The sequence below is a fragment of the Nerophis ophidion genome, unplaced genomic scaffold (genome assembly GCF_033978795.1).
Source record: "Nerophis ophidion isolate RoL-2023_Sa unplaced genomic scaffold, RoL_Noph_v1.0 HiC_scaffold_38, whole genome shotgun sequence".
Lineage (NCBI taxonomy): Eukaryota > Metazoa > Chordata > Actinopteri > Syngnathiformes > Syngnathidae > Nerophis > Nerophis ophidion.
In genome coordinates this window covers 944535-970993 of record NW_026906960.1, presented here as the reverse complement: position 1 = coordinate 970993, position 26459 = coordinate 944535, and the positions used below count along the sequence as shown (strand labels likewise).

General features: G+C 40.5%; 1 protein-coding gene across 1 annotated transcript; it reads right to left on the bottom strand.

Annotated features, from left to right (window-relative positions):
* Nucleotides 1–18435: 18435 nt before the first annotated feature.
* LOC133546715 (oocyte zinc finger protein XlCOF6.1-like) lies at nucleotides 18436–26103 on the bottom strand. Its single transcript, XM_061892516.1, has 2 exons — nucleotides 25637–26103; nucleotides 18436–20225 (listed from the first exon to the last, which is right to left on the bottom strand). Exon 2 carries the CDS (start codon nucleotides 20223–20225, stop codon nucleotides 19059–19061), a length of 1167 nt encoding a protein of 388 aa, XP_061748500.1. The 5' UTR covers nucleotides 25637–26103; the 3' UTR covers nucleotides 18436–19058.
* Nucleotides 26104–26459: the final 356 nt, after the last annotated feature.

Sequence of the window (26459 nt, the reverse complement as noted above, 5' to 3'; positions counted from 1 at the left end):
CTCTCCTCTGCCCCCACCCCCGCTGCCGTGAATCCAAGAGCAAGATACCCTTCGCCATATTTTCTTTTAGGTTGACTTTTTGGTTGATTAGACCCGTCATATTTTTGTTTCTCCGCAGACCTTTGAGGTGCGAGTTGCAAATGTATCCATTTTGTGTAATTGTGGTCCGCACATTAGCCTGCTACCCATCCGCGCGAAAGTTTGTTCCTCTTAGCCCTGCCTGCAAAAGTTACTGTTGCTATGTCTGTCAAACTTTCGCTCCTGCCGAGAAATTTAAAGCCTACAGGAAAAATAAGTAATTTACATTTATTTATACGGCGGATTTCACAGACAGAATCACAAAGTGATTTACAGTGTGTATAGAAAATGAAAGCATAGTAAAAAAAATCAAAAATAAAAATTTCCTCCCTTTCCTCGAGCCCCACCTGTCATGTCTCTATTCCCCACACTTTGAGAAATGCTGAATTAGGTCAACATTTTTCGACCCGTATGTACAGTCACCGTGTGCTCGGAGAAGAGGTAGGATTAAATATAAGTTTTACTTCTTAATATTCCTTTTCAGATTTGTTGAAAGGTGCAAATGGAACCATGTGATGTTACTTGACGTAAACATGTCTGTAACAAATACATCAAAACCATAGCCGCGTGTGTAATGACTAACATTTACATAACATTTTGTAGATGGCATTGCATGTCTTGACTTGTTCTATTCTGTCTTTTGAACGTACAAGTCAATGTCTTGTTTTTAGTGTGAGGTTTAACTGTTGTGTTTATTTTGTGTCATTGTGAAGTTTTTTGTACCTGAAAATCAGATATCCCGGCCCCCCAGACACATTTTTTCCTCTATATCTGCTCCCCAGGTCAAAATAATTGCCGAGTGTGACCGTGTGTGACCGTGTGTGACCGTGTGTGACCGTGTGTCTTGGCTACCACTCTTTACCGCATCTCTCCATGAACCCCGAAAAAAACATCCGACCAGGAGCGTTGGGTTGCAGTGCATTGTGGGTAGGCGAGTCTTGTACATGATCATGTTCTGTCGGTTCATTTGCAAAATAAACCAGAGAGCACAACTCAGCTTTGATACAAAATGAAAGTAAAAATAAGACTGAGAAGATCAAAATAATTGTCAAAGCAGCATCAAAGTTGTTGAAAGAACTATCTTGGTACCGGGTGCAAGCTGTACTACGGAGAGTAGACGTGACGGAGTCATGTTACCACATTCCAACACCCTGTTAATGGTCCGGTGGAATGCCAGAAGTTTGATAGCAACCGAACATGAATTAAAGGGATATATTAAAAATATGAAAACTAAACCACGTATAATTTGTATTCAAGAAACAGGGCTGAAGCCAAAATTAAACTTTATAATAAAAGGATATATAACGATTCGTAAAGATAGGAATGAAGGGTAAAGAGGATGATGTGCCACATTTATCAAAGAAGATGTAGTCACGGGTAAAGAAACAGCAGAACCTTTAGCAAAAAAATGTGTTAAAGTGCACAGTAATGATAATTTGAGAAATGTGGAAAAACAAAAGAGAGAAAAAACAATGAGTTTAAATATTGGGGAAATGATGGAAGACAACGATAATAGCTTCACCAACACTATGGATATGACATTTTCTTTGAATGAAATGGTTCGAATTTTGAAAAAGGTTAAAAATACGTCACCGGGGAAAGACCTAGCGGGTTATCAAATGATCAAAAACTTAGGTAGCATCGTCAAAGAAGTGGTCTTGAAATGATATGACAGGTTATATGAAGAAGGAGAATGACCGGCAGAGGGGAAAATTAGCGGTAACAATTCCAATATGCAAGTCAGGGTAAGACCCGGAAGAGGCAGGAAATTATAAATTTGGGGAAAAGTAATGGAAAAAAAAAAGATTAATGAAAGACTAGTATATTATTTAGAGTCAAAAGAAATAATCAAAAAACTAACAAAGTGGTAAATAATGTTCAAGACTGGGGAACGGCTTGAGGTTTAAGATTCTCTGTTGGAAAGACAAAAGTCATACATTTTACAAAGACAAAAGTACCAAACAAGCTCCAAATAAAAACTCTAAGGTGAAAATATAGAAGAGGTACAAGTATTTAAATATTTAGGAATATGGTTTGATAAAAATATGAACTAGTCAACCCACATCAGCAAAATAGATTTGATTAGATTAGATTAGATAGTACTTTATTTATTCCTTCAGGAGTGTTCCTTCCGGAAAATAAAAAAATAGGGGAAAAAGTAAAAAGGTGTTAAATATAATGAGGGCTTTGAGGGGTAATGATTGGGGGGCTGATAGGTTAACGTTGAAAACAATACATGTATATATTTATAACTTTAATTCCATCTGTTATTGATTACGGATGCATTATTTACCAATCTGCTTCAAAAACATGACTTGGGAAAATAGACCGGATCCAGTCACAGGCTTTAAGGTTATGTTGTGGAGCTACTACATCAACCCTAGTGCCAGTATTACAAGTAAAAATGAACGAAAAACCTTTGGACAAGAGGAGAGATCAACTCTCAGCAGTTTATCGGGCAACTTTAAAAGGATCCAAGCAAGGATATCCGACTTGTCCAGTGCTACCAATCTGCCAAGAAAAAGAGAAAACAAAAAAAGAATAGTTTTGGGTGGATTATAGGAGACATATGTAATAAAGTTAAAATTGACAATATTAAAGTTAGTCCTACAGTACCAATGCCTGCAATACCACCGTGGATGTTTGATAACCCAAAAGAAAACATGCAATTACTAAAGAATAGAAATTTAAATAGTTACCGGATAGAAAAATGGATTGAGATATGATATATACGGATGCATCAAAAACTATATAAAAAAATAAAGGTAAGAGCTGTAGCAGTTATCCCACAAGGAAACATAGTATTAAATAAAATAATCAGTGATAAACTATCTGTTTTTACGGGGGAATTGGTAGCAATTTATATGGCAGTTAACTGGATAGAGGAAAACAAAGCAAGGAAAGTAGTTGTGTGCTCGCAGTCCAACAGTGCATTGATGAGCATAAAAAACATAGCATCAGAAACAAGACAAGATTTAGTTTATGAAATAGTTCAGGTAATCTATAGAATAAATAAAGCGGGAGGTGTGGTAACATTTCTTTGGGTTCCTTGGAAGATATTGTAGGATGGAATTCACAACACATAGGATATAAAGCATTATACACGTATTTTAAAAACATTGGGTTAAATAAAAGAATATAGAGTAGGGATCCATCTTGATCCACACTCCATTTCAACCAGAAGGTTGCTTGGCGGAAACAACCGCCCACCTCCGGAATCAGTCCCCGCCCATTCCCCTTAGGCGCGAAATTCATTTGCGCGAAAGACATTAGAGTGAGAGGAGCTCTTTAAAGCTCCTGAGAATCTTAAAAAGCTTACAGAAAACGAGAAAAACTTACAGCGGGTGCCTGTCGGACATTCACCGTCGTTTTCGATGATTTCCCCTCGGAGCAAGGATTCGATGTCTGGAGTCTTTGGCGCAATCAAGCCTTCTCCTCTGCCTGGAACGGCCGTTGACGGACCCGCCAGCTTTAAGGGAGACGAGCGAGCCGGAGATGTAAGTAAATATATGTATATATGTATTGTATACCGCATGTTTTTTTTCTTGTAAAATGAGAATCATTTGACTCACCAGACTGCGATTGTATTAAAACGATCGCGTTAGGATCTTACGGCAAATCCTCTATAAAACAAAATAATGAATACACACAATATTAAATAATTCGAAGGTTTAAACACACCTCGATAATCATCTTCCAACTTTGTAAGACCGTTTAAGCAAAGTTCATCGTCTTTCACTTCGTCGTCATCGGCTGGTAAAAAAAAAGTATTACAACGTCGTACAAGTGCAATGCTTTTAACGTTTAAATGCTTAAATGGAGTTAAACCAATGTCTAATAACATGGTAAAGCAGAGGTAATGGTGTGTGTGTGTGTGTGTGTGTGTGTGTGTGCGTGTGTGTGTATGTGTGTGTGTGTGTGCGTGCGTGCGTGTGTGCGTGCGTGCGTGCGTGTCCTGTTGTTTCAGACGATCGTAAACATTTAAACTGTCAGATGGGCGGCCAGTTGCTATTCATACGACATTCTCAAGCTCTCATAAAAACTGAACCCTCCTTTGTACCCCAAACTGACCTGTTGTTTCAGACGATCATAAACATTTAAACTGTCAGATGGGAAGTCAGTAAAAACTGAACCCTGCTTTGTACCCCAAACTGACCTGTTGATTCAAACGACCGTAAAGACCAGTTGCTACGTGACACTGTGTTCTGCGATAGTTTTTTCCATCTGTTTAAATATGTTTTCGTGAGGTATGGAAGTTGTTTCAGTGCGTACGAATGTGTGTGTGTGTGTGTGTGTGTGTGTGTGTGTGTGTGTGTGTGTGTGCGTGTGTGTGTGTGTGTGTGTGTGTGTGTGCGTGTGTGCGTGTGTGCGTGTGTGCGTGTGTGCGTGTGTGCGTGTGTGCGTGTGTGCGTGTGTGCGTGTGTGCGTGTGTGTGTGTGTGTGTGTGTGCGTGTGTGTGCGTGTGTGTGCGTGTCCACCAAAAACTTCCCAATCCACGATAGATAACGATGAAAATATCGAGAAAGGGCTTCCGTCTCTTCTTTCTTTTAGCTGAAATAAGCAGATATCCCCCATTTCGTATCTGAATACAAATCCAAAAGATCCCTCCCCTTCCAAGTCCCATTTCTCACGCAAAGATTCGGTCGGCGGCATCTGAATACGATTTAGAAACACTCGACTTTTTTGCGGAGCGTCAATGTAAGTTTTATTATTTTTATAAATCGAAACAGGCGTTTCACTAATCATGACCGAATCGAACAAAGTCTTTACGCTAACGTATAAAGCTCCACCTCCTCTGCGTGTGTGTGTGTGTGTGTGTGTGTGTGTGTGTGTGTGTCCACATCTCCACACGTAACATTCCCAACCATCAATACATCGAAATCTGGAAGTTGTTTCAAACGATCGTAAACATTTAAACTATCAAATATATGGTCACATGCTGCTCAGATGACATTGCTTTCTTAAAAAAACTGATCCCTCCTCTGTTCCCTGTCAGGTCTTAACTCCACCCTCTTCCTGGTTTAACCACTCCCACCGCAGGTCTTAACTCTGCCCTCTTTCTGTTTAAAACTCCACCCTCTTCCTGGTTTAACCACTCCCACCGCAGGTCTTAACTCCACCCTCTTCCGGGTAAGCCACACCCACTTGACCTTGACATTTGAACCTGACATTTGAACCTGACCTTTAACCTTGACCTTTAACCTTGACCCCCTCATAAATCATTAACCTTTGAACTTGACCCCTCATAAATCATTGACCTTTGACCTTGAGGGTCATAAATCATTGTTTTATGGGGGGTCATAAATCACTTTTGACTAAAGGTAGGGACTTACATGTATACTGTATGAATATTAAATATATAATTAGTATATAATTAAATATGTTTAGTGTATTAATATTAAATACATGTTTAGTGTATAAATATTAAATAATGATACCCACATATCCACATGACATATTTTCCATGCCGCGTGCCACAAATGGAGGAGCGACGATCACCTTCGAGAAAGGGGACACTCGCATGGTCACAAGGGACGGTAGCAGGTTTGACATACACCAAAGTGGTCATCTGTATTACTTGCCTACTGTTCAAACTGATATTGATCAATGTAAAGTGTGTCATGATGTACAAACCTGGCATGCAATGTTGGGCCATTGTAATTATGAAGATGTGCAGAAATTATAAGGTGTAGTGAGAGGCATGGAGATAATAGGGAGTGCGGCTAAACCAGCACAATTATGTGAAGTGTGCACAAAAGGCAAATTTACCCAGACGAGAAACAAGGAGCCTGACAGGTGGGCTAAGAAACCCTTGGAGCTAGTCCACACTGACCTAGCCGGTCTCATGCAAACGCCTAGCATCAATGGTCACAAATATGCACAAATATTTACTGATGACTATTCTGGTACCATGATGGTGTACTTTCTAAGGTCTAAGAGTAATGCAGGTCTCGCAACAGAACGGTTCTTAGCTGACGTAGCACCATACAGTGAGGTTCGGTGCATCAGATCAGATAATGCTTCTGAGTATACAAGCAAAGAGTTCCAGGCACTGTTAATAAAGAATAGGATTAGACATGAAACGTCTTCACCCTATTCACCACACTAAAATGGCACGGCCTAGAGAGGGTGGAGAACCCTTCATGAGATGGGTAGACGCTTACTGCTAGAAAGTAACTTACCTGTTGAACTACGCTGTACAGACGGCAGCCTTTGTACGGAACAGATGCTACTCTAGGCGTACACAGAAAACGCCATACGAGTTGTTCGTAGGGAAAGAACCAAACATTTCCAAAATGCAAACATTTGGATCAGTGTGCTATGCTTACCAGCAACAAGCCAAGGGCAAGCTAAACTCTAGGTGTGAGCAGGGTGTTTTTGTGGGTTATGATAAAAACTGCCCAGACTACCTAGTGTACTACCCAGAACAAGAGAAAGTTCAGAAACACAGATTGGTAAAATTCACAACCAAAACTGCAACAGAAAAAGAAACACAAACATGTGAGTCATACACGGGGTATGGTGATGTAAACCCCAGGGTTAATGAAAGAGAAATTTGTGTTGATGATGACAAGGTTGAAAATGTACCAGATCAAGGTTTACAGGGTGTTTCTCAGACTTTACCTGAACAGACTGAACGCACAGAGTCCCTGACACTGTAAACGGAAGGAACCCACCATGAACCCGGAGGAGGCCGGTTCACTTACAGGACTTTGAAAACATTGGAAACATTTGTAACATGCGTGGACTCTTGCTACAGAGCAGTATGTGACATTCCTCAAACCTACAAGGAAGCGATAATGTCAAACAAATTAAGGCAGTGTAAAAATGCTATGGATGATGAGGTAAAGTCACTGGAGGAAAACGACACCTTTACCCTCACCCATTTGCCACCAGACAGTGGGGGGAAAATGGGTCTATGGCCTCAAGAGTGACATTGACGGAACAGATAAATACAAAGAGAGGTTCGTAGTGAAAGGCTACAGTCAGAAAAGGGAACTGACTACAAAGAGACATTTTCACCCACAGCAGACATGACAAGTGTGAGGGTGATCATGCAAAAGGCGGCACAAGAGGAGCTAGTGCTGCACCGGCTTGATGTGAAGACTGCTTATCTTCACGCTCCGATCGATTGTGAAATTTATATCGAACAGCCAGAAGGCTACGACAAAGAATCAGTCACAGGTGAAAAGCTAGTGTGTAAATTGCACAAGTCTCTCTACGGCTTGAAACAGTCCGGTAGAAATTGGAATGCAATGTTGCACACATGTCTAACTGAGAATGGTTTTGTACAAAATTCTGCTGATCATTGTGTGTACTTACGAGAGAAGTATTATGAGAACGTGATTTTACTAGTATGGGTAGACCATCTCATCATAGCATCTAAAAACAATGGTGTACTCAACAGTGTGAAAATGATGCTCACTGAAAGATTCAAAATGAAGGATCTAGGAAAATTGAAACATTTTCTGGGAATAGATTTTGACCAAACAAATGGTAAAGTCACAATGTCTCAAGAGAGATATGTTCACAACATCTTAGAGGGATTTGAAATGCAAAATTGCAAGTCCAGAGAGACTCCATGTGAACCAAAACTAGAGTACACAGATGTTGCAGACAAAACGACAGATCAAAGAAGGTTCAGGGAGGCAGTTGGAAGCCTAATTTACTTGTCCACATGCACACGTCCAGACAGAAGTTTTGTGGTCAGGAAGTTATCCCATCACTTTGCTGAGCCAACACTGGAACACAGTAAAATATGTCTTTAGATAACTCAAAGGTACAGCAGAAAACAAGTTATGTTTCAAAAGAAATGAAAGTGAAAAACTGGGATTGAGAGTGTACAGTGACGCTGACTGGGCTTCAGATGTGTCTGACAGGAGAAGCACATCAGGTTATTGTGCTAGTCTAAGCGGAGGTAGCTCTCTAATCTCATGGAAAACAAGAAAACAAGCTACTGTTGCTTTATCCACATGTGAGGCAGAGTACATGTCGTTGGCAGTTGGGTCGGCATGGTGTAGTGGGTAGAACGGCCGTGCCAGAAACCTGAGGGCTGCAGGTTCGCTTCCCACCTATTGACATCCAAATCGCTGCCGTTGTGTCCTTGGGCAGGACACTTCACCCTTGCCCCCGGTGCCGCTCACACTGGTGAATAGATGATGAATGAATGATAGGTGGTGGTCGGAGGGGCCGTAGGTGCAAACTGGCAGCCACGCTTCCGTCAGTCTACCCCAGGGCAGCTGTGGCTACAGATGTAGCTTACCACCACCATCGTGTGAATGAATGATGGGTTCCCACTTTTCTGTGAGCGCTTTGAGTATCTAATAATAGAAAAGCGCGATATAAATCTAATCCATTATTATTATTATAATGTATTTACCTAGGACAGTGTGATAAAAAAAATACTTATACTCGTTTAAATAGATGATTTTCTTTGAACTGGGTACCAAAAGTTGTTTATTAGACTCAGAAATGTGACACTCAGCAGGAGATCTCTTATCTGATCAAGCTCTGGCTCCTGTGTCTTTGATGTGACATGTGGACTTTAGTTGACCTGGACATGTGTGTTTTCTCTCCCTGGTACCCCCCCCCGTGCTAAACTGTTGCCCTTTCCCGAGTGACCCCCCTCCCCTTCTGGGCAAACGACACCCTCTCCTTCTTCACAGGACTTTGGGTATTCATTCCACTGGTGTACTGTATGTAAATGAGCATGGAGGGTGGGACTTCTGAGAATGTATAATTGTCATGACATATTCTAAAAGATTTAGAACAAGCTGGAACGAACGGATGTGTCGTTCTGGTTTGGTCTCGCTTTGCAAAGCTTGTTATTATTTGTTTGTTACTTTGACAAATTATTTTAAAGCTATTTGTCACTAAAGGATCGTCTTTAAGAAATTTCCACGACAAGTTGGTGTGCAGAAGCGGGATCCCAAGAAGATCGCTGTTCCCGTTGGCAGAGGCCGCTGAAATGGACTAATCAACCCGGCAGCACAAAAAAGCTGACTTCTCCTTCCCAGAAATTTGAAAGGACGGGAGAGTTTTGGAGGCCCCTGCGAATCGGACGGCCGTCTCTTCGAGATCACGTTTAACCCGCTGCAACATCGTAACGGTAAATTAATTGAATCATCCTGACTGAAATTTTAAGACGAATCTCTGACATTTGAATTTTAAACAAAAGACGATTCCACAAAAGGTTTTTTTGTGTGACAAAGCTTGAGTGATTTATATGTTTCATACATGGGAAATTAGCCGTTCTTTTCCCGTCTCCCTACGATTTTTAATGCCGGGTTAGAGTCCCTGGGTTAGAGTCCCAAAATGTAGCGCTGGGTTAGAGTCCCTGGGTTAGAGTCCCAATTGTAGCACTGGGTTAGAGTCCCTGGGTTAGAGTCCCAATTGTAGCACTGGGTTAGAGTCCCTGGGTTAGGTTCCCAAAATGTAGCGCTGGGTTAGAGTCCCTGGGTTAGAGTCCCAATTGTAGCACTGGGTTAGAGTCCCTGGGTTAGAGTCCCAAAATGTAGCGCTGGGTTAGAGTCAATGGGTTAGAGTCCCAAAATGTAGCGCTGGGTTAGAGTCCCTGGGTTAGAGTCCCAATTGTAGCGCTGGGTTAGAGTCCCTGGGTTAGAGTCCCAATTGTAGCACTGGGTTAGAGTCCCTGGGTTAGAGTCCCAATTGTAGCGCTGGGTTAGAGTCAATGGGTTAGAGTCCCAAAATGTAGCGCTGGGTTAGAGTCCCTGGGTTAGAGTCCCAAAATGTAGCGCTGGGTTAGAGTCAATGGGTTAGAGTCCCAAAATGTAGCGCTGGGTTAGAGTCCCTGGGTTAGAGTCCCAATTGTAGCGCTGGGTTAGAGTCCCTGGGTTAGAGTCCCAATTGTAGCGCTGGGTTAGAGTCCCTGGGTTGGAGTCCCAATTGTAGCGCTGGGTTAGAGTCCCAAAATGTAGCGCTGGGTTAGAGTCCCTGGGTTAGAGTCCCGATTTTAATGCCGGGTTGGAGTCCCAATGAAAGTAGCCGTGTCTTCATAAAAACGTATCTATATGCCCGGTTAGAGGCCGGAACAAATAACACGGATTTAGGGTTGGAGCCGTCTCGTCATAAATTTTAATGGGTTAGAGTCCCGATAATTAACAGTGTCTATAAGGCCGTGAATGTATGCCCGGTTAGAGGCCGGAAGAAACAACACACATTTTAGTATGTTAAGTTTAAACAAAAAGAGCGGAAAATTAAAACAAGCTCGAATATGTAGTCCAGGAAAGTTAAGCCTGAGGTATTCGATTGTGATTTCCCATGTATGTGCACAATGAAAGAAAATATGTAGAGGGAGCCCTAATGTGTGTGAAAGTATGGGTGAATGAATTGGGATTTCCCAAGACTGGTTCATTTAGGATGAATCAATTGAGTAAAATTAAAGAAAAGTTAGCGCTACAAGAGGTCAACATGCGAAAGGGAAAGACTGTGGGTGTGAAAGATTTGAATTGTTTGAACAACATAAAGAAACATTAGATGAGTGAAGCAGAAAATAAAGAAAAGATCGATCTTGCAACTGATATTTTTCCCAGTACTCTGTTTTCGAGCCAATCTCAGGGCCTGAGTCGCAGTCGAAGGGTTTCTGAGGACTGGACGCCACTTTACCCCACTCTGCCCCCGCACTACGACCAGCAGCAGCAGCAGCACCAACAACAGCAACAGCAACAGCAACAGCACCAGCACCAACAACAGCACCCGCCGATGTCACCCCTCCAGCTCCAGCTTCAGCAGCTCCCAACTCTACCCCTCACAACGCCGTTTTCGCCCACTAACTACCAGCGGGCAGTCTCGGGGCACGGCGCAGCAGCCCCGGCGGGGTCCTCCCACTCACATCAGGATGACAATCAAGGAGCATCGGGCTCATCAATTCAACATGTGACCAACGAAGTGAATAAAATGTCTCTGAGTGAGGACAGTGCTGGCAGGCCTCTGAGAAGTGGCAGAACCTTCCAGGCTCCGATGATGGAATATCCAGGACCGCAAGGGACTCCCGCTTTGGTCTTACACCAGATGGACCAGGAAATGCGTGAAGCGATCAGAGACTGGCCGTCACCACACAGAGGTGGAGACGCGCTTGCAGCCGCATTCCAGGCTTTCTGTCGGGCATGGCGTCCCACAGGAGCAGAAATACAAAAACTTCTGCTGGTGCATCTGGGACCGGAGCAGTTGGCAAAGATAGCAGCAGAGGTGCACGCGGGACGTTTTGCCCCCTCCAAACTCCCTCCCTTTGTTTAAAATGCCAATTTTCTGCTAGATTTGCTCTCTATGAACTCCAAGGAAAAGATACCCGGCCGGGGGCAATTTTTGAAATAGGTGTCCAAGCTATGGCACGCCGGGGTCCAAATCCGGCCCCTGTTTTTTTTATTCATTTTTTTGCATTTTTGGGACATGGGGGACTTGTGGGACCCCACCAAGGACTGATTTTTGAACACTTTGAGGACTGCCACTGTGAAATGAACGCGGGATGGAGGCAAGAAGAAAGATGGACGTGGCCGTAACTATTGTTTCACGTGCGGAAATGAAGGTCACCGGAGGCGAGACTGTCCTGAGAATAAACGGGATGGACAGCGGGACTATTGGGGCAGAGCGGATGGAGGCCAACTCAGAAACAATTCAGATTGACTGACCGGCTCGGGACCTGAGACAACGAAACAGATAAGTGTTGCACCCACACCCTCTCACGACAACACCATACTAACCGCTAACCGCAACGAAGACGCACTTGCTTTTACTGATACATTGCTGCTTGCTAAGGTGCAGGACAGAATTAGGGAATTAGAAGAGCGTGAACAGCCAATGATTGGGACGTATGCTTTTTGTGAGGACTTAGCCTATAAGAAAATGCCGATGATTGTGTGTGATGTGGGTGGAAGGTCATTGACGTTTCTTGTCGATTCTGGAGCGACAAACAGCGTAATTCAAACGAGTGAATTCTCTACAAAATTGAGTGGTAGAACTATGTTTTCCACTAGTGCGAGTGGGCAAACTGTCTTGAAAAGTTTTCAATACCAATTCGTTGTACATGGGCGACGGCTGATTGTACAATGACAACAAAACATTTGTTTTTAATGTCTGATCTTTGTCCAATCAATCTGTTGGGTCGTGATTTAATGTTAAAATGGGGTATCGGAATCACTCCGATGCCAGAAGGCCTCAAAGTGGAGAGGAATGCAAATGGGTCGAATTTTGTCTCATTGGAGGTGAATTGTCCGCTCTATATCTATCAGTGGTGGGTAAAGACCACTGCTTTGCAGGACCTAGAGAGCACAATATCACCCTGTTTGAATCCAGTATCTGACAGAATTGAATCTGAAAGCATGTATTGTGTGTCACATGTTCGTGAAGGTCCGGACCAAGAATATGAAGCTTCATTCTATCATGGTTTGAATGATAGTTTGTTTATTAATGACGTCTATTTTGATGGATGCAAATGTGCAGTTGCAGTAAAATTAACTCCATCACAAGAAATATTGGATCATGTTGAAAATTCCAGTCCGCACATTCCGATAGCAAAAGCTAAATCTGATAATTGGCGGGATTTAAATCCTTTTATGCATGACTGTTTTTTGGCAAAGGATTGGCAACCGCGTGCACGCGGGAAAAAATGTATTCTATTCACAATCAGTTGATGCATATAGAATTAATTATGCGGCAAAAATTCATTTGCTACGTTCGGTGCAATTAGCATCTCCGACTGACGAAAAGTATGACGCACACCTGACTTTGACTGCGGTGACTTCTCCGACTGAGATTTCCTCCTTGTTGGCGCAAGTGCCGAGTTGTTTGTGGGCGAGGAACGACAGGCATGGGCTAATTCTGGTGCTGTTTTCCGGGATGGAGCCGGGTTTGGCCCTGACGCCTGAAGCTTTGTATGAATGTTGTCTGTCTATCTGTGTTGGCCCTGTGATGCGGTGGTGACTTGTCCAGGGTGTACCCCGCCTTCTGCCCGATTGTAGCTGAGATAGGCGCCAGCGCCCCCCGCGACCCAAAAAGGGAATAAGCGGTAGCAAATGGATGGGTGGATGGATGGTTGATATGTTTTCAGAATGGGTAGAAGCCTTCCAAGCGAAACATGCTTCTTCCGCTGCAGTGGCAAAAGCACTTTTAACTGAAATTGTGGCAAAGTGGGGCCTTCCGAAGAAGTTATGGAGTGACAATGGTTCACATTTTGTAAATGAGGTGATACAGCAATTGTCTGATTATTTGCAAATTGATTTGAGAACTCATTGCAGCTACCATCACAATCCGGAGGTGCTGTTGAAAGAGGAAACGGAACAATTCAATTAAAACTTGCCAAATGTTGTGAAGAGACTAAGCTCAGCTGGCCTAAATGTTTGCGGATAGTTGTCATGTACATGCCTATGCAGGTGTGCACGCGTCATAACCTGTCACCTTTTGAGATTCTGTTTGCAGTCCGCCCTAATGTGGGGATAGGACCATCAGGACCGCCAATTGAGACGACCCTCTGTGAACACGGACTGGTAAGATATTGCATATCTTTAACAAAGTGTTTTGCTAATATTTGAAGGCAAGTCTCTTTGGCGCTTCCGGGGCGAGCGGATCATCCTCTACACACCATTGTGCCGGGCGACTTCGTGCTTAACAAGAACTTCAGACGGAAGAGCTGGAAACAATGAGGCTGGCTCGGCCCGTTCCAAGTTCTCCTCGTCACCCACACTGCAGTGAAAGTGGAAGAACGGCCGACGTGGGTCCACGCTTCGCATTGCAAGGCGATTTCGGGCCCTGTAGCGGTGGCAGCAGAGGAGTGAGGAGCTGTAAAATCGCTTTTGGCTCCTACGGCAGGATCCGCGGCTGCAGAGACGAGGGTTACACACACCTCCCTCGCATCACATCTTTAGAGAAACACTACTAGTTTGCAGACACAGGTGAAGGCGCTGAGGGCCAAAATCACCAGGACAAATGTGTAGCGGACTCACATAATGTCTCAAACTGCTATGTCTGTACATATATGCCTATAGCGGCGTCCAATCCACATGTCACACCTAAGCCTGTAATGGAGGGTTATAGATATTTTCCCAGGATGTGTTATACCTTTTTGCAGCAAATCTGAATGATACGGTTAAAGCGCATACGGGGACATCTTTGTCTTCGCTTGAAGATCCGAAGTTAGATTTTTATGATCTGTGGTCCGATAATGATACGAATGTGCTTTTTGGTCCAGTTTATATTAGGCCGGGTATGAAATGTGCGTGTTATGCGGTATCTTGGAGCCTTAGAGAGCCGCCAGTGCAGATGGGACAAATTCCACTGATGTATTGTTTAAATGTGACTAGTTCATGCACTACATATCACGGTAACACTAGTTTGAACATTTCACAGGCTGCGCAAGGAGGGGGCTGTTCTCCCTATTTTACAGATCAAACTGGCACGCGGCCTCAGGAGGATGTTCTGTGGCTTTGTGGCTTTAACGTTTATGTTAGATTGCCATAGAATTGGATGGGCCGTTGTGCTATGATAACAGCTGCTGACCACTCTTACATTGTGTCAGCTGTTCCGAGTCATAGGGGTAAGCGTGAGTATGCACCCCATGATGCGATTTGGGGTACAAATGTGCCTGCAGATCTTGAACTTTGGACACCAGGAGAAAAGGTGGCATTGTCATTGTTTCCACAGCTGGGCGTGGGGAAACTCATGCTTAGAATGGAGACGCTGAATCATCGGTTTTCAGGTTTTGTAAATTGGACAGTTACTATTACGGAGGCGAGCAGAGTGGAAATGAAGGCGTTACGGGCAGTGACTTTGCAAAATCGTATAGTATTAGACCATTTGGTAGCGAGCGTCGGAGGAGTTTGTGCTCTGCTGAATTCATGGTGCTGTACGTACATTCCAGACAATACTGGAGATGATTCCGTCATTTCGCAGGGTATTCAGAATTTGACTTCTCTGCGAGACGCAATAGGAGAAGATTTTGTGGTGGATCCGTCCTGAGTAGCAACTTGGCGTTCGTGGATAATGCAAATTGGGACGATTATGCTAGTGGTCTTAGCTCTATTGTTTGTCTTGTCAGTTTGTGTGATTCCGCTGATAAGATCACTAATCACGCGTATGATTTCGTCTACGTTCGTTCAGTACACAGCCTTGGGACAAGGTGAGGTAGATTTCAAGGATGAAAATGAAGATCCGTTCTTTGAGATGTTACTTGATTATAATGTTGATTAGGTCGAGTATTTGTGTGGCGTTTTGTAATTTTATTTTTAATCATGTTATTACTTTCTAAGGGTTATTTGGTGTGTGTTTTTTTCGCTAGTTAGTAATGTTGTTGTTTGTAGTTTATTATAGGTAATAAAAGGGAGGATTGTGATAGCAAAATTAGTTGTACTTGTTTTAATTGATGATGTTCTTTAGACGAGTCGCCAAAAGTTGTTTATTAGGCTTAGGAATGTGACGTTCTGCAGGAGACCTCTGATCTGATCAAGCTCTGTCTTCTGTGTCATCCTTCTGGACAAACCACACTCTCTCCCCTTCACAGGACCTTGGGCATTCTTTTACTGGGATACTGTATGTTAATGAGCATGGAGGGTGGGACTTCTGAGAATATAATATTGTCATGACATATTCTAAAAGAGTTAGAACAAGCTGGAATGAACGGATGTGTCGTTCTGGTTTGGTCTTGCTTTGCAAAGCCTGTTATTATTTGTTTGTTACTCTAATAAATCATTTTAAAGCTATTTGTCACTAAAGGATCATCTTTAGGAAATTTCCACGACAGCAGAGGCAGCAGAAGTCCACAGGAGGGCGCACGTTCCCTCTTAATAAGTCTGGTCTCTCTCTCTCTCTCTCTCTTTTTCTCTCTCTTTTTCTCTCTTGCTCTCTCTCTCTCTCTCTCTCTCTAAATATATATTTATATATATATATGTATATATATATATATATATATATATATATATATATATATATATATATATATAATTTATACACTAAACATGTATTTAATATTTATACACTAAACAAGTTTTTTTAATATTCATATATTAAACAGTTGTTTAATTAATACTTATACACCAAACATATAAAGGAGGAATTGGAAGTCTGGGACACTAAATAAGGCACACTTGGAAGTAATGAATTTTATTTGTGTGTGCAGTTGCAGCAGAAGTCCACAGGAGGGCGCACGTTCCCTCTTCATAAGTCTGGTCCCCCTCTCTCTCTCTCTCTCTCTCTCTCTCTCTCTATACATATATATATATATATATATATATATATCCCACTCTCTCTCCCTCTCTCTCTCTCTCTCTCACTCTCTCTCTCACTCTCTATATATCTCTCTCACTCTCTCTCCCACCTCTCTCCGTCTCTCTCTCTCTCCCCCTCTCTCTCTCTCTCTCTCTCGATCTCTCTCTCTCTCTCTCTCTCTCCATATATATATATATATATATATATATATATATATAATTTATACGCTAAACATGTATTTAATATTTATACACTAAACAAGTTTTTAATATTCATATATTAAATAGTTGTTTAATTAATACTTATACACTAAACATGTAAAGGAGGAATTGGAAGTCTGGGACACTAAATAAGGCACACTTGGAAGTAATGAAGTTCTTTGTGTGTGCAATTGCGGAAGAAGTCCACAGGAGGGCGCACGTTCCCTCTTCATAAGTTTGGTTTTCTCCCTCTCTCTCTCTCTCTCTCTCTCTCTCTCTCTCTCTCTAGCGTGCTCCCCCCCCAGTCCTTGTCTAGTTTTATCAGCCAGCCCTATTGGCCATTTTCCTACTTTTTTAACATCAGTCATGTGTCTATCATTATATATATTGTATTGTTTTACAGCCCAGCCCTATGTATTTTTTTCAAATGACTATTTTTTTAATTGGTTTCGATTTGATGTATTTTGCAATATTTGCAATATATATTGACATTGTTTGATCGCCCAGCCCTATCGGCTTTTTTCCATTTTTTTGTATTTTTTCTATCTATGGGTCATGCTATTAAATTGATATATCGGTGTCAGCCAGCGATCCTTGGTCCGCTTCCGATGGTGCGGAGGCTTGGAGGCGTGTGTGGACTAATGGAAGGGGTGTTTCCACCAGGCGTGTATGGAGGCCTATTTCATTCAGGGGAGGAGCCAGAAATGATGACGTGAGAAGCCCCGTGACCGCTTCAGGAAGCAGTACAGATTTGCCGGGAAATTTGACAACTTATAAACCCCCCAAGCTCCATCGAAAATGTTGGCTTTTGAGTCTTGTGGTCAGTTGGGAATATGGAGAGAGAATAAAAACAGTTTTTTAAATGCCACTAGAATCAGGGGGGGTCCTTTTTTTTTCTCTTTTTCTTCTTTGTCATGAAAAAGGGAGGTTTTTGTGGTTAGTGCACTAATTGTAAGTGTATATTGTGTTTTTTTTGTTGATTTAAGAATTGTTTTTTTAATAAAAAATTCTTCTGCGGCCCGGTACCAATCGGTGGTTGGGGACCACTGCTGTACATCATTGTCCAAGTGACATTATATTGTCATCTTCCTCTTTATGCCATTTCCTCAAGGTGACAGAAAAACATGATACAACCTGCCTATCATGTGATTCTACCATGTTGGCAAAATACAAACACACAATATATTGACATACATAACACATAAAACATGGAATTAGAAGTGAACAGTACCCATCCCTACCAGCAAGTGTTGTTGTACTGGAAACTAATTTACAAACACAACTTCATCACACACAATACTCCACTATGGAATTGTTCTTATATTAAAATGAGAAACAAATCCATCTTTGTACAGCAATGGTTTGAAAAAGGCATTTGGTCACTGATGCACTTATTGAATGATAAAAGTATTTTGTTATTTGTAGATTTCATTAAGTACGACCTACAAACAGACAAAATATTTTAAACAATTATAAAGGCTTTTATTCTAAATATATATATATATATATATATATTTTAATTCTTTACCATTTCTTCTTTATTGTATTTTCTCCAGAACAAAAAAATAAAACTCATAATTTGAAAGTTTCCATTCTTCCAAACGCCAAGGAGTTAATTTAAGGAAAAAAATTTAAAATAATTTTTAAGATGTTGTTTTGCAATTGAAGACAACACTTGTTCGTTCTGTGATAGGGAAACAAATTAAACGTTTTTTTTTTCATGAATGTATGCAAAATAAAGCTCTGTGAGATGATGTACAATATTGGCTTTTGCCTGACATTCCAAACTTTGACTGATATTGTTTTGGGGATGTTAAAAAAGAAAGAAAGAAAAAAAAAGGTAAAGAATGTTTAAAACACAATAGTGGGGATTTTTTTTTTAACCCACAAATGTATGTTAGTAAAAACAAAACATCCTTCCACAAACAACTCAGCCATTTTCTCTCACTTTTTATTGCATAAACGTACAAGTACATACATATTAAGTTAAAGTATAAAAAAATCACAACACAATCATCATATTACAACAGAGAGTAGTAAAGATGATTAATAAAATGGATTACAGAGACCCAACAAATGATTCATAAAGTCACACATTTTAAAATTGTATAAATGACAACTGTTCAAATGATGTATAAAGTAAATAATAATATGCTTCCTGAAGTGGTCCAGAAGATGTTTCAGTACATATGTATATCATATAAAGGTGATAATCTATGGGGTTATTAACAATTACAAATACAAATATGTCACACTACAATATTTCAAACTATCCAATCTATAAATATAGAAGCATATTAAACAGATTGTTAGACAAACAACAATGTCACAAATGTTATATGTGCTGATGTTGTTAGGAAGTCAAAATGAAAGTCTTGACAGTTTATTTCAAATCCTGCAGTTTCATTTGCTGCTGCTGTTCTCACCAGCACACTTGTGTTTCTTACACTGCTACTTAGAGGACAATCTTTCACCACACACACTGCAACTCAACACTTTCTCTCCTGGGTGTCTTCTCATGTGTCTTACAAGGGTTGATCGCTCACCAAAGCTTCTGTTGCAGATTCAACAGGAATGTGATTTTTCACCAGTGTGTGTTCCCATGTGTACTTTCACATCTGTACATGTTGTAAAACCTTTACCACAGATTGAACAGGAAAAAGGTTTTTCACCAGTGTGTGTTCTCATGTGTCTTTTCAAATTCTGACTTTCTGTAAAACCTTTACCACAGATTGAACAAGAAAAAGGTTTTTCACCAGTGTGTGTTCTCATGTGTCCTTTCACATCTGTACTTCTTGTAAAACCTTTACCACAGGTCGAACAGGAAAAAGGTTTTTCTCCAGTGTGTGTTCTCTTGTGTCTTTTCAAATTATTACTTTGTGCAAAACCTTGACCACAGATTGAACAAGAAAAGTTTTTTTCACCAGTGTGTGTTCTCATGTGTACTTTCAAATTTTGACGTTGTGTAAAACCTTTACCACAGATTGAACAAGAAAAAGGTTTTTCTCCAGTGTGTGTTCTCATGTGTCTTTTCAAATGGTGACTTTGTCCAAAACCTTTACTACAGAGTGAACAAGAAAAAGGTTTTTCTCCAGTGTGTGTTCTCATGTGTCTTTTCAGATAACTATGGTATTTAAAGGTTTTGTGACAGTGAGAAGATGTGAAGTGAGTGTTGTCAGTGTGACATGTCTTATCATCTTTAGAGTCTTCATCATCAGTGTCAGGAGAGTGTGACGTTGTGTCCTCACTATCTGATAGTGGAGCTAAGAGCTTGTCTGCTTGTGATCCTCCACAGTGGTCTCCATCAGCTTCTGTTGTCATGTGTTGTGTTGAGCTGCTGCTTGGAGGCTCCCCCCCTCCCCTCTCCTCACTTTCACCTTTCACCTCATCATCTTCACTCTTCACAGGGACACCAGTCACTGGGAACTCCTCCAACCATTTAGGCTGACTGATGCCCTCTTCCTCCTCTTCCTCTTTAATGTGCGGCGCCTCTTGGTCCTCCTCTTCCTCTTTGAAGTAAGGGGTCAGTGGGTACTCCTCTTCCTGTTTAATGTGAGGGGTCAGTGGGTCCTCCTCTTTATTTTTGATGTGTAAGTTCAGAGGGTCCTCCGCTTGCCCTTTAATGTGAAGGGTCAGTTTAACACTATGGGTCTGTGGCGTCACAACTTCCTCTTTAATGTGGGGGGACTGTGGTTCCTCTTCCTGCTCACGAAAAAATATGTTCTTCGACATCTACGGGACGGGAGAAAACAAACATTCTTTAGAAAAGTCCAGCTTTGCTCAGTCACATGAGACATTGTCCTGCACCAACATATGATCTCACAATCTCATCAGTTTCCCCTCACAGCAGTCAGGGTACTTCCAGCTGACACATAAAGAAGACCTTCAGGGGAATGCCTTTCCAGGCCAACGTCCAATCCTCCTTATTCATATAAAAACATCTTAAAAGTCATTCCTGCAATCCTTAATGATAGACGCCATACGTAAAAGTTTGCTGTTCTCTCTCTAAATAAGTCATACACACACAGGAAATAATGTACCACATGCCAGCCTCCACGCAGTAGTACTAGTGATGAGCTCCCCCTGCTGGTGGACAATAATTACTGTCATTTTCACATTCATCTTTAGAGACATGTCTGCTCTAAAAATAGCATGAGCATAGTCAACATCCATCCATCCATTTTCTACCGCTTGTACTGTTCGAGGTCATGCATGTTGGCCAAAAAATATGACATCTGTTTTGCTTTCATTTAGATAGTGTCACCACAGTTAAACTGGGAAGAAGTAATCAGATTACTGACTACTCCTTCAAAAGATAACTTGTTTACCTTATTAATAATAGTAATATTGAATTAATTTAAAGTGTTTCTAGACACTCAAATTGCGTTGCAGTGAGAACTGAGAAGACATCATTCATGCAGTCCACCCACTCAATGTGGTAAGCTACATTTAATTATTATAATAATATTAAGTAGATGAAGAAATTCCTGAAAGAATTGTGTTTGAATGCTCCAATGCTGAAGCTGAACTGAAAAGTTGACAGAATGTAGTATGAATGTAAGAATAGTTTAAATGTTGAAGAGTTTGAATCTCGGGAAAACTGGGATTTTTTTAAGTTCTCAAACCAACATGCTTTTTTTGTCCTGACTCAGAGGAATGTTTTGACAGTGGAACGGTTGAAATGGGTTGAACAATGTGAAAAGAGTCATTGCACTAAACAAGGTTGGAAATAAGGTTAGAAAAAAATGGGAATTCCTGGAAATTTGTCGAATGTGGAAAACTAGTTGTTTGTATTTCCAGGATGAATTGAATGTGTTGAAGGTGGAATGGTTTGAAACGTGGGAATTGTGGAAATTTGAAAAATGGATAGTTATTTTTAAATGGGGAAAAATGTCCCTAAAAACTGGGAATTCCAGACAATTTCTTTTAATAAGTGTTGAAAGGGAGCACACAATTCCTGAACACACTGAATATTTTGAAGTTGGAACGGTTTGAATCAAATGAAAAATGTGGGAGTTGTGGAACTTTCATTTTATTCCTTTCAATAGGAATTTCATAGAAATTTTGGAGAATTTCGGGGAAAGCAGGAATTTTTTCGAAAATGCTAAAAAATGTGAATGTTCTGAATTAGTTGAAATGGTTGGTGTTAGAATTTTTCAGATCGGTTGAGAAATGTTGAAGTCGTAACATTTTTAATTGAGAAATGGTTTTATGGAATTCCTTGAATTTCGGGAAAACCGGGATTTTTCCAATTTAAAAAACACATTTGTTTTCTGTCCTGATTAAGAGAAATGATTTGGCGGTGGAACGGTTGAAGTGGGTTGAAAAATTTTATATTTTCAATTTCCAGAATTAGTGGAATATGTTGCAGATGGAATTGTTTGAATTGGTTGAAAAATGTGGAAATGGTGGCACTTTGAAAAATGGCAAATTCATTTTGAATGGGGAAAAATGTCACGCAAAACGTGGAATTCTGGCAATTTTTGGAATTTGTCAAGGAAACCCTGTGATTACCGAAGAAGGCTGAACAGTTTGAAGTTGGAACGGTGTGAATCAAATGAAAAATGTTTAGTTGGGGAACTTTGAAAAATGTACCATTATTTTCAATGACAATTTCATGAACATTTTGGAAATTTGGGAAAAGCAGAATTCTTTTAGAAAATGCTAAAATATGTGAATGTTCTGAATGAGTTGGAATTTTTCAAAATCGGTCAGTAGTAACTTTTTTGTTGAGAAATAGTATGATAGAATTCCTGGAATTTTGGGAAAACCAGGAATTTTTCCAGAGAAAAAAACAACTTTGTTTTTTGTCCTCTTTAAGAGGAATGATTTGCTGGTGGAACGGTTGAAGTGGGTTGAAAAATGTGGTCGACACAAAAAAGGGTGAAGAAAGGGATTGGAAAAAATGGGAATTTTGGGTATTCTTCAAAATTTTTTGAACTTGGAAAAATGATAGTTTGAATGTCCAGGTTTAGTGAAACATGTAGAAGATGGAATGATTTGAATCACTTGAAAAAAGTGGAAATGGTGGAAGTTTGAAAAACAGCCAAATTATTTTGAATGGGAAAAATTACTAAGCACTTACTTATTCATGTTTCAAGCTATGTTTAGCCTTGTTCTACAGTCCTTCAGTGATAATAATACCTGTAGGACATGTAATGTATTTGCTGCAATGGAGGATGGTTGAAGGTGTGATGGAAGAAGACACAGTTTGCTGTCGTGACAACTAATTCCTCTGCTCGGCCAACTGAACATCAAAAATACAAATCAGCGGTTAAAAATCTGGACGTTTGGGGTCTTTGTGAGTGGAAAAAATGTAATTTCACAATTTCGCGACACAAAAAGACCTGGCAATAATGTCCCATACTAAATCGGGGTTTTAAGATTTGATGGGCATGAAGGCCTAGTAGTACAAAGTTTAGTTTCTACACAGTTTGGTGAATATATGTATGTAAGTAAAAATGCCTGCGATGAGGTGGCGACTTGTCCAGGGTGTACACCACCTCTGTTGTGATCCGATTCCTGGATCACATCTTTTGTCTATATTTGAGTCTTTTGTGTTTCTTGTTTATGGTTTGATTCTTCCGATTCTTAGTTCATGCACTTCCTAGTTTGTATTGGTCACCATAGCGACTTCATTTGTTCCAACTGCACTGGCGCCCGGCGCACACCTGTCTTTGATGACCATTTCTGTATTTATACCTGCCTTTGTTGGGTCTGAGTTCTTCACTTGCTTTATGCAACACTCACGTTTGGTTAAGTTTGTCCTGTTCTGGCTTGCTACGTTCCTCCTTAGCTTCTGTGCGCTCGACACACGCTTCTGTGGACTTTTTACTCAGTGTTAGCGTTTAGCCTAGCTCCCGGTGAGTTGCACGCGCTTTCTTTTGCCTTTGCATCAGTGTTCTTTTATTATTTTATATATTAAATCCAGCTCCTACCTGCTAACTTGCTTGTCTGGTCCCGTGCATCTTGAGTTGACATCCCCACGCATCACAATGTGTTCCGAACGTGACAACCTCCTGCCTGATTGCAGCTGAGATAAGCTCCAGCGACCCCCGGGTGGAAAATAGATGGATGGATGGAAGAACAATTCATCTGTTGACTGTTGTCTTATGTCACTTTTGTTAAACTAAAATATACCTTTGTACAAATTTAAAACGATCGCAATGCTAATTTTTGTTAGCCTATCAATGTGGTCGTCCATTGTAGGTTAGCATTAAGCTAGTGGCGCAAAAGCCAACTTTTTTCCTTTATGGTTGTATTGTCTTTTGTTTTTTTTAGGTTTATACCAAACTGTATTGTTGATTGAACAAGATTGTTACATGTATGTGCAAGTGTTTTGCAGGCTCCTCAAACACACGGCGGAGAGAGCGTGGCGTCACTCCGGTGGGTGTACGGATGTGTCCAAGGTACGTAGACACAGAAAACTCCCCCACAATGGTAATAAACTTCCTCGTCCTCTACACGTCACAACGACTATTACTGTGAAACATGCAACCGTCCCGTCCTTGAGGCGCCCATTTGAAATAGCGACTAAACTACGAAGTTAAAGTTGGAAAATCCATAATCCACAACACATCTCATCTGCTTGTGTTGTTGTGAACGACATCATCCATGTAGGATTAATGTACAAACAGCACAGCAGTCGCAACTTGAGTCTCTCCCTCCTTTTTTTTTTAACCAGCCTCAAATGGCCTCCACACTTCAAGCTGAGAACAGCAGCACACTTCCCCCTTCACAATAATAGGTTTGACTGCGCTAACAAAGGTTTCAAAAAAGCACCTCACACAAGCATGATGAACGTATCCATGCATTGACCCAAAGTACGGGTCAAATTTGTCCAACGATGTATTTCACCAATAAATGTGAGAGATTCTGCATTTAATTAATAAACATTGTATACATTTTTATTTGACAAAAAAGCACACACTTAAATGGTAGTAAAAAATTAAGAGTAAAAGGTAAAAAATGGAACTAAAAACAATTAAAACATAAAACTAAATTTTACTGTCTTTTTTTATTGCCATTGTTACTTAAATTTATGTGAACTATTTTTTTTACTTGTGGTTGATTTGTTACTAACTCATATCCGTTTTTTAAACTATATTTAAAGTTGAGTTTTGGTAATGAAAATAAATACTGGTGTTTTCAAATGAATGAATAATTGTGTAATTGTGATTACAATATCAATCAAAATAATGGCGATTATTATTTTTCCCACAATGGTCCAGCCCTAACTGTACCCTTTTTAAACAACAGGTGCACAATACAATCTATTCTCCATATTTCATTAACTCAAATTTATCTTTCATGCATCTCAAGAATATAAATATCATTCCATGATGTGTCTTTTTCCATCCATCATCCATTTTCTACCTCTTGTCCCTTTTGGGATCACGGGGGGCGGAAGGTGGGCTACACCCTGGAAAATTCCATAAAAACTTTAAACAATGTGTTAAATGTTATCCTAATTAAAAAATATACCCTCCAGTTTGTGGCTATTATAATGAATATTTCTAGAGGATATGCATTTTTACAGCATGTTTTAAAGGGATAGCATTTAAGAAAAAGACTTCTGGGTATATTATATTGATCAACTCATTCTTATTTAGGGGGCTTAGTGAGCGGAATAGAGGTGATCCCATTGACTTCATTGTTAGAATTAGGATAGTTAAGATTTTGCTAATGTTTGTTTCCAACTTAGAATGCATACAAAATAAAAACATATTATTGTCTTACATAAGGATTGTGAAAGACAGGCAAAATAAAAAAAATAAAAAATCAGATCCCCATTGATAATTTTTCTACATCCTGTGAACGGGCTGATGCTGTGGTGAACGTGAGAAAATAAATACATGTCAGGAAAATGCAAATTTCAGCAAAAATGGCTGGAAAAAGTTTTAAAACCTGGTTAAAGATTGTTGGCGGTAAACCCAGAGAGGCATGTGCATGTTGTAAAACGATGTTAGAATTAGCTTTATTATTTGGGTTAAGGGGGCCCCGTCATGGAGGCCGCCCCCGGCCCAGCTCTCACTTGTTCCACCACTCTTCATTCTGATTATATTATAAAATGTAAATGTCATTTTCTTGTAATTATTCAAATATAGTGTTAGTAAATATCTGAGAGTAATAAGTAAACAAACCTGTTCTGTGTAACACAACTTGATGTTTCTTGAAAACAGCGTCCAGTAGTTGATTGTAATCCTCCTTTGTTCTAGAAAGTTCCGCCTCGTGTTCTGCTATCGTTCTTTCTAACACTACAAATATTTCTTCAACGGCAGCAGTTAGTCGCTGATCCACCAACGCTCTCAACATTTGTAATGTAGACATTTTCACACAATCACAACACTTTACTCTCACACTTGATCTCTACTTAGCGATGTGTTGATAACTTCTGTGTCTTCTGTTAGCAGCTAACAAGCTAAGCTAACTAGCGAGCTAAGCTAACTAACAAGCAAAGATAGCACGAGAAGCGGCACAGTGCTTCTGGCGCATCGAGACCACTTTATCCTTAACTAAACAATAGTGATGGGTCCAGCAACACAGATGCATCGGCTCATGCGTCGAGCTCGTAGAGCGAAACCTTGTGTCTTCTTCTTCTTCTTCTTCTTCTTTTGTTTTTATGGCGGTTGGCAAGCAACCTTGTGGTGTGCATTAGCGCCACCTACTGTAATGGAGTGTGGACCGAGGTGGATCCCTACTCTATATTCTTTTATTTAACCCAGTGTTTTTTAAATATGTTTATATTGCTTTATATCCTATGTTTTCTGAATACAATCTTAATATACTTCCCACTTCTAACCTAATATTTTCTTTTGCTAACTTATTTTCCCGTATTTCTCTTTCTCTATTATATTTCCTACATTGTATTAAACCATGGTCAACATTCTCTATTTGATGGCAAAAATCACACAGCCATGTAGTATGTTTTCCTATCAATTTTAGTGAACTATTTAGATATGTATG

Bases quoted from the DNA above. Each gene is read 5' to 3' on its own strand.
- LOC133546715 (XM_061892516.1), bottom strand. From the start codon at position 20,225: ATGTCGAAGAACATATTTTTTCGTGAGCAGGAAGAGGAACCACAGTCC.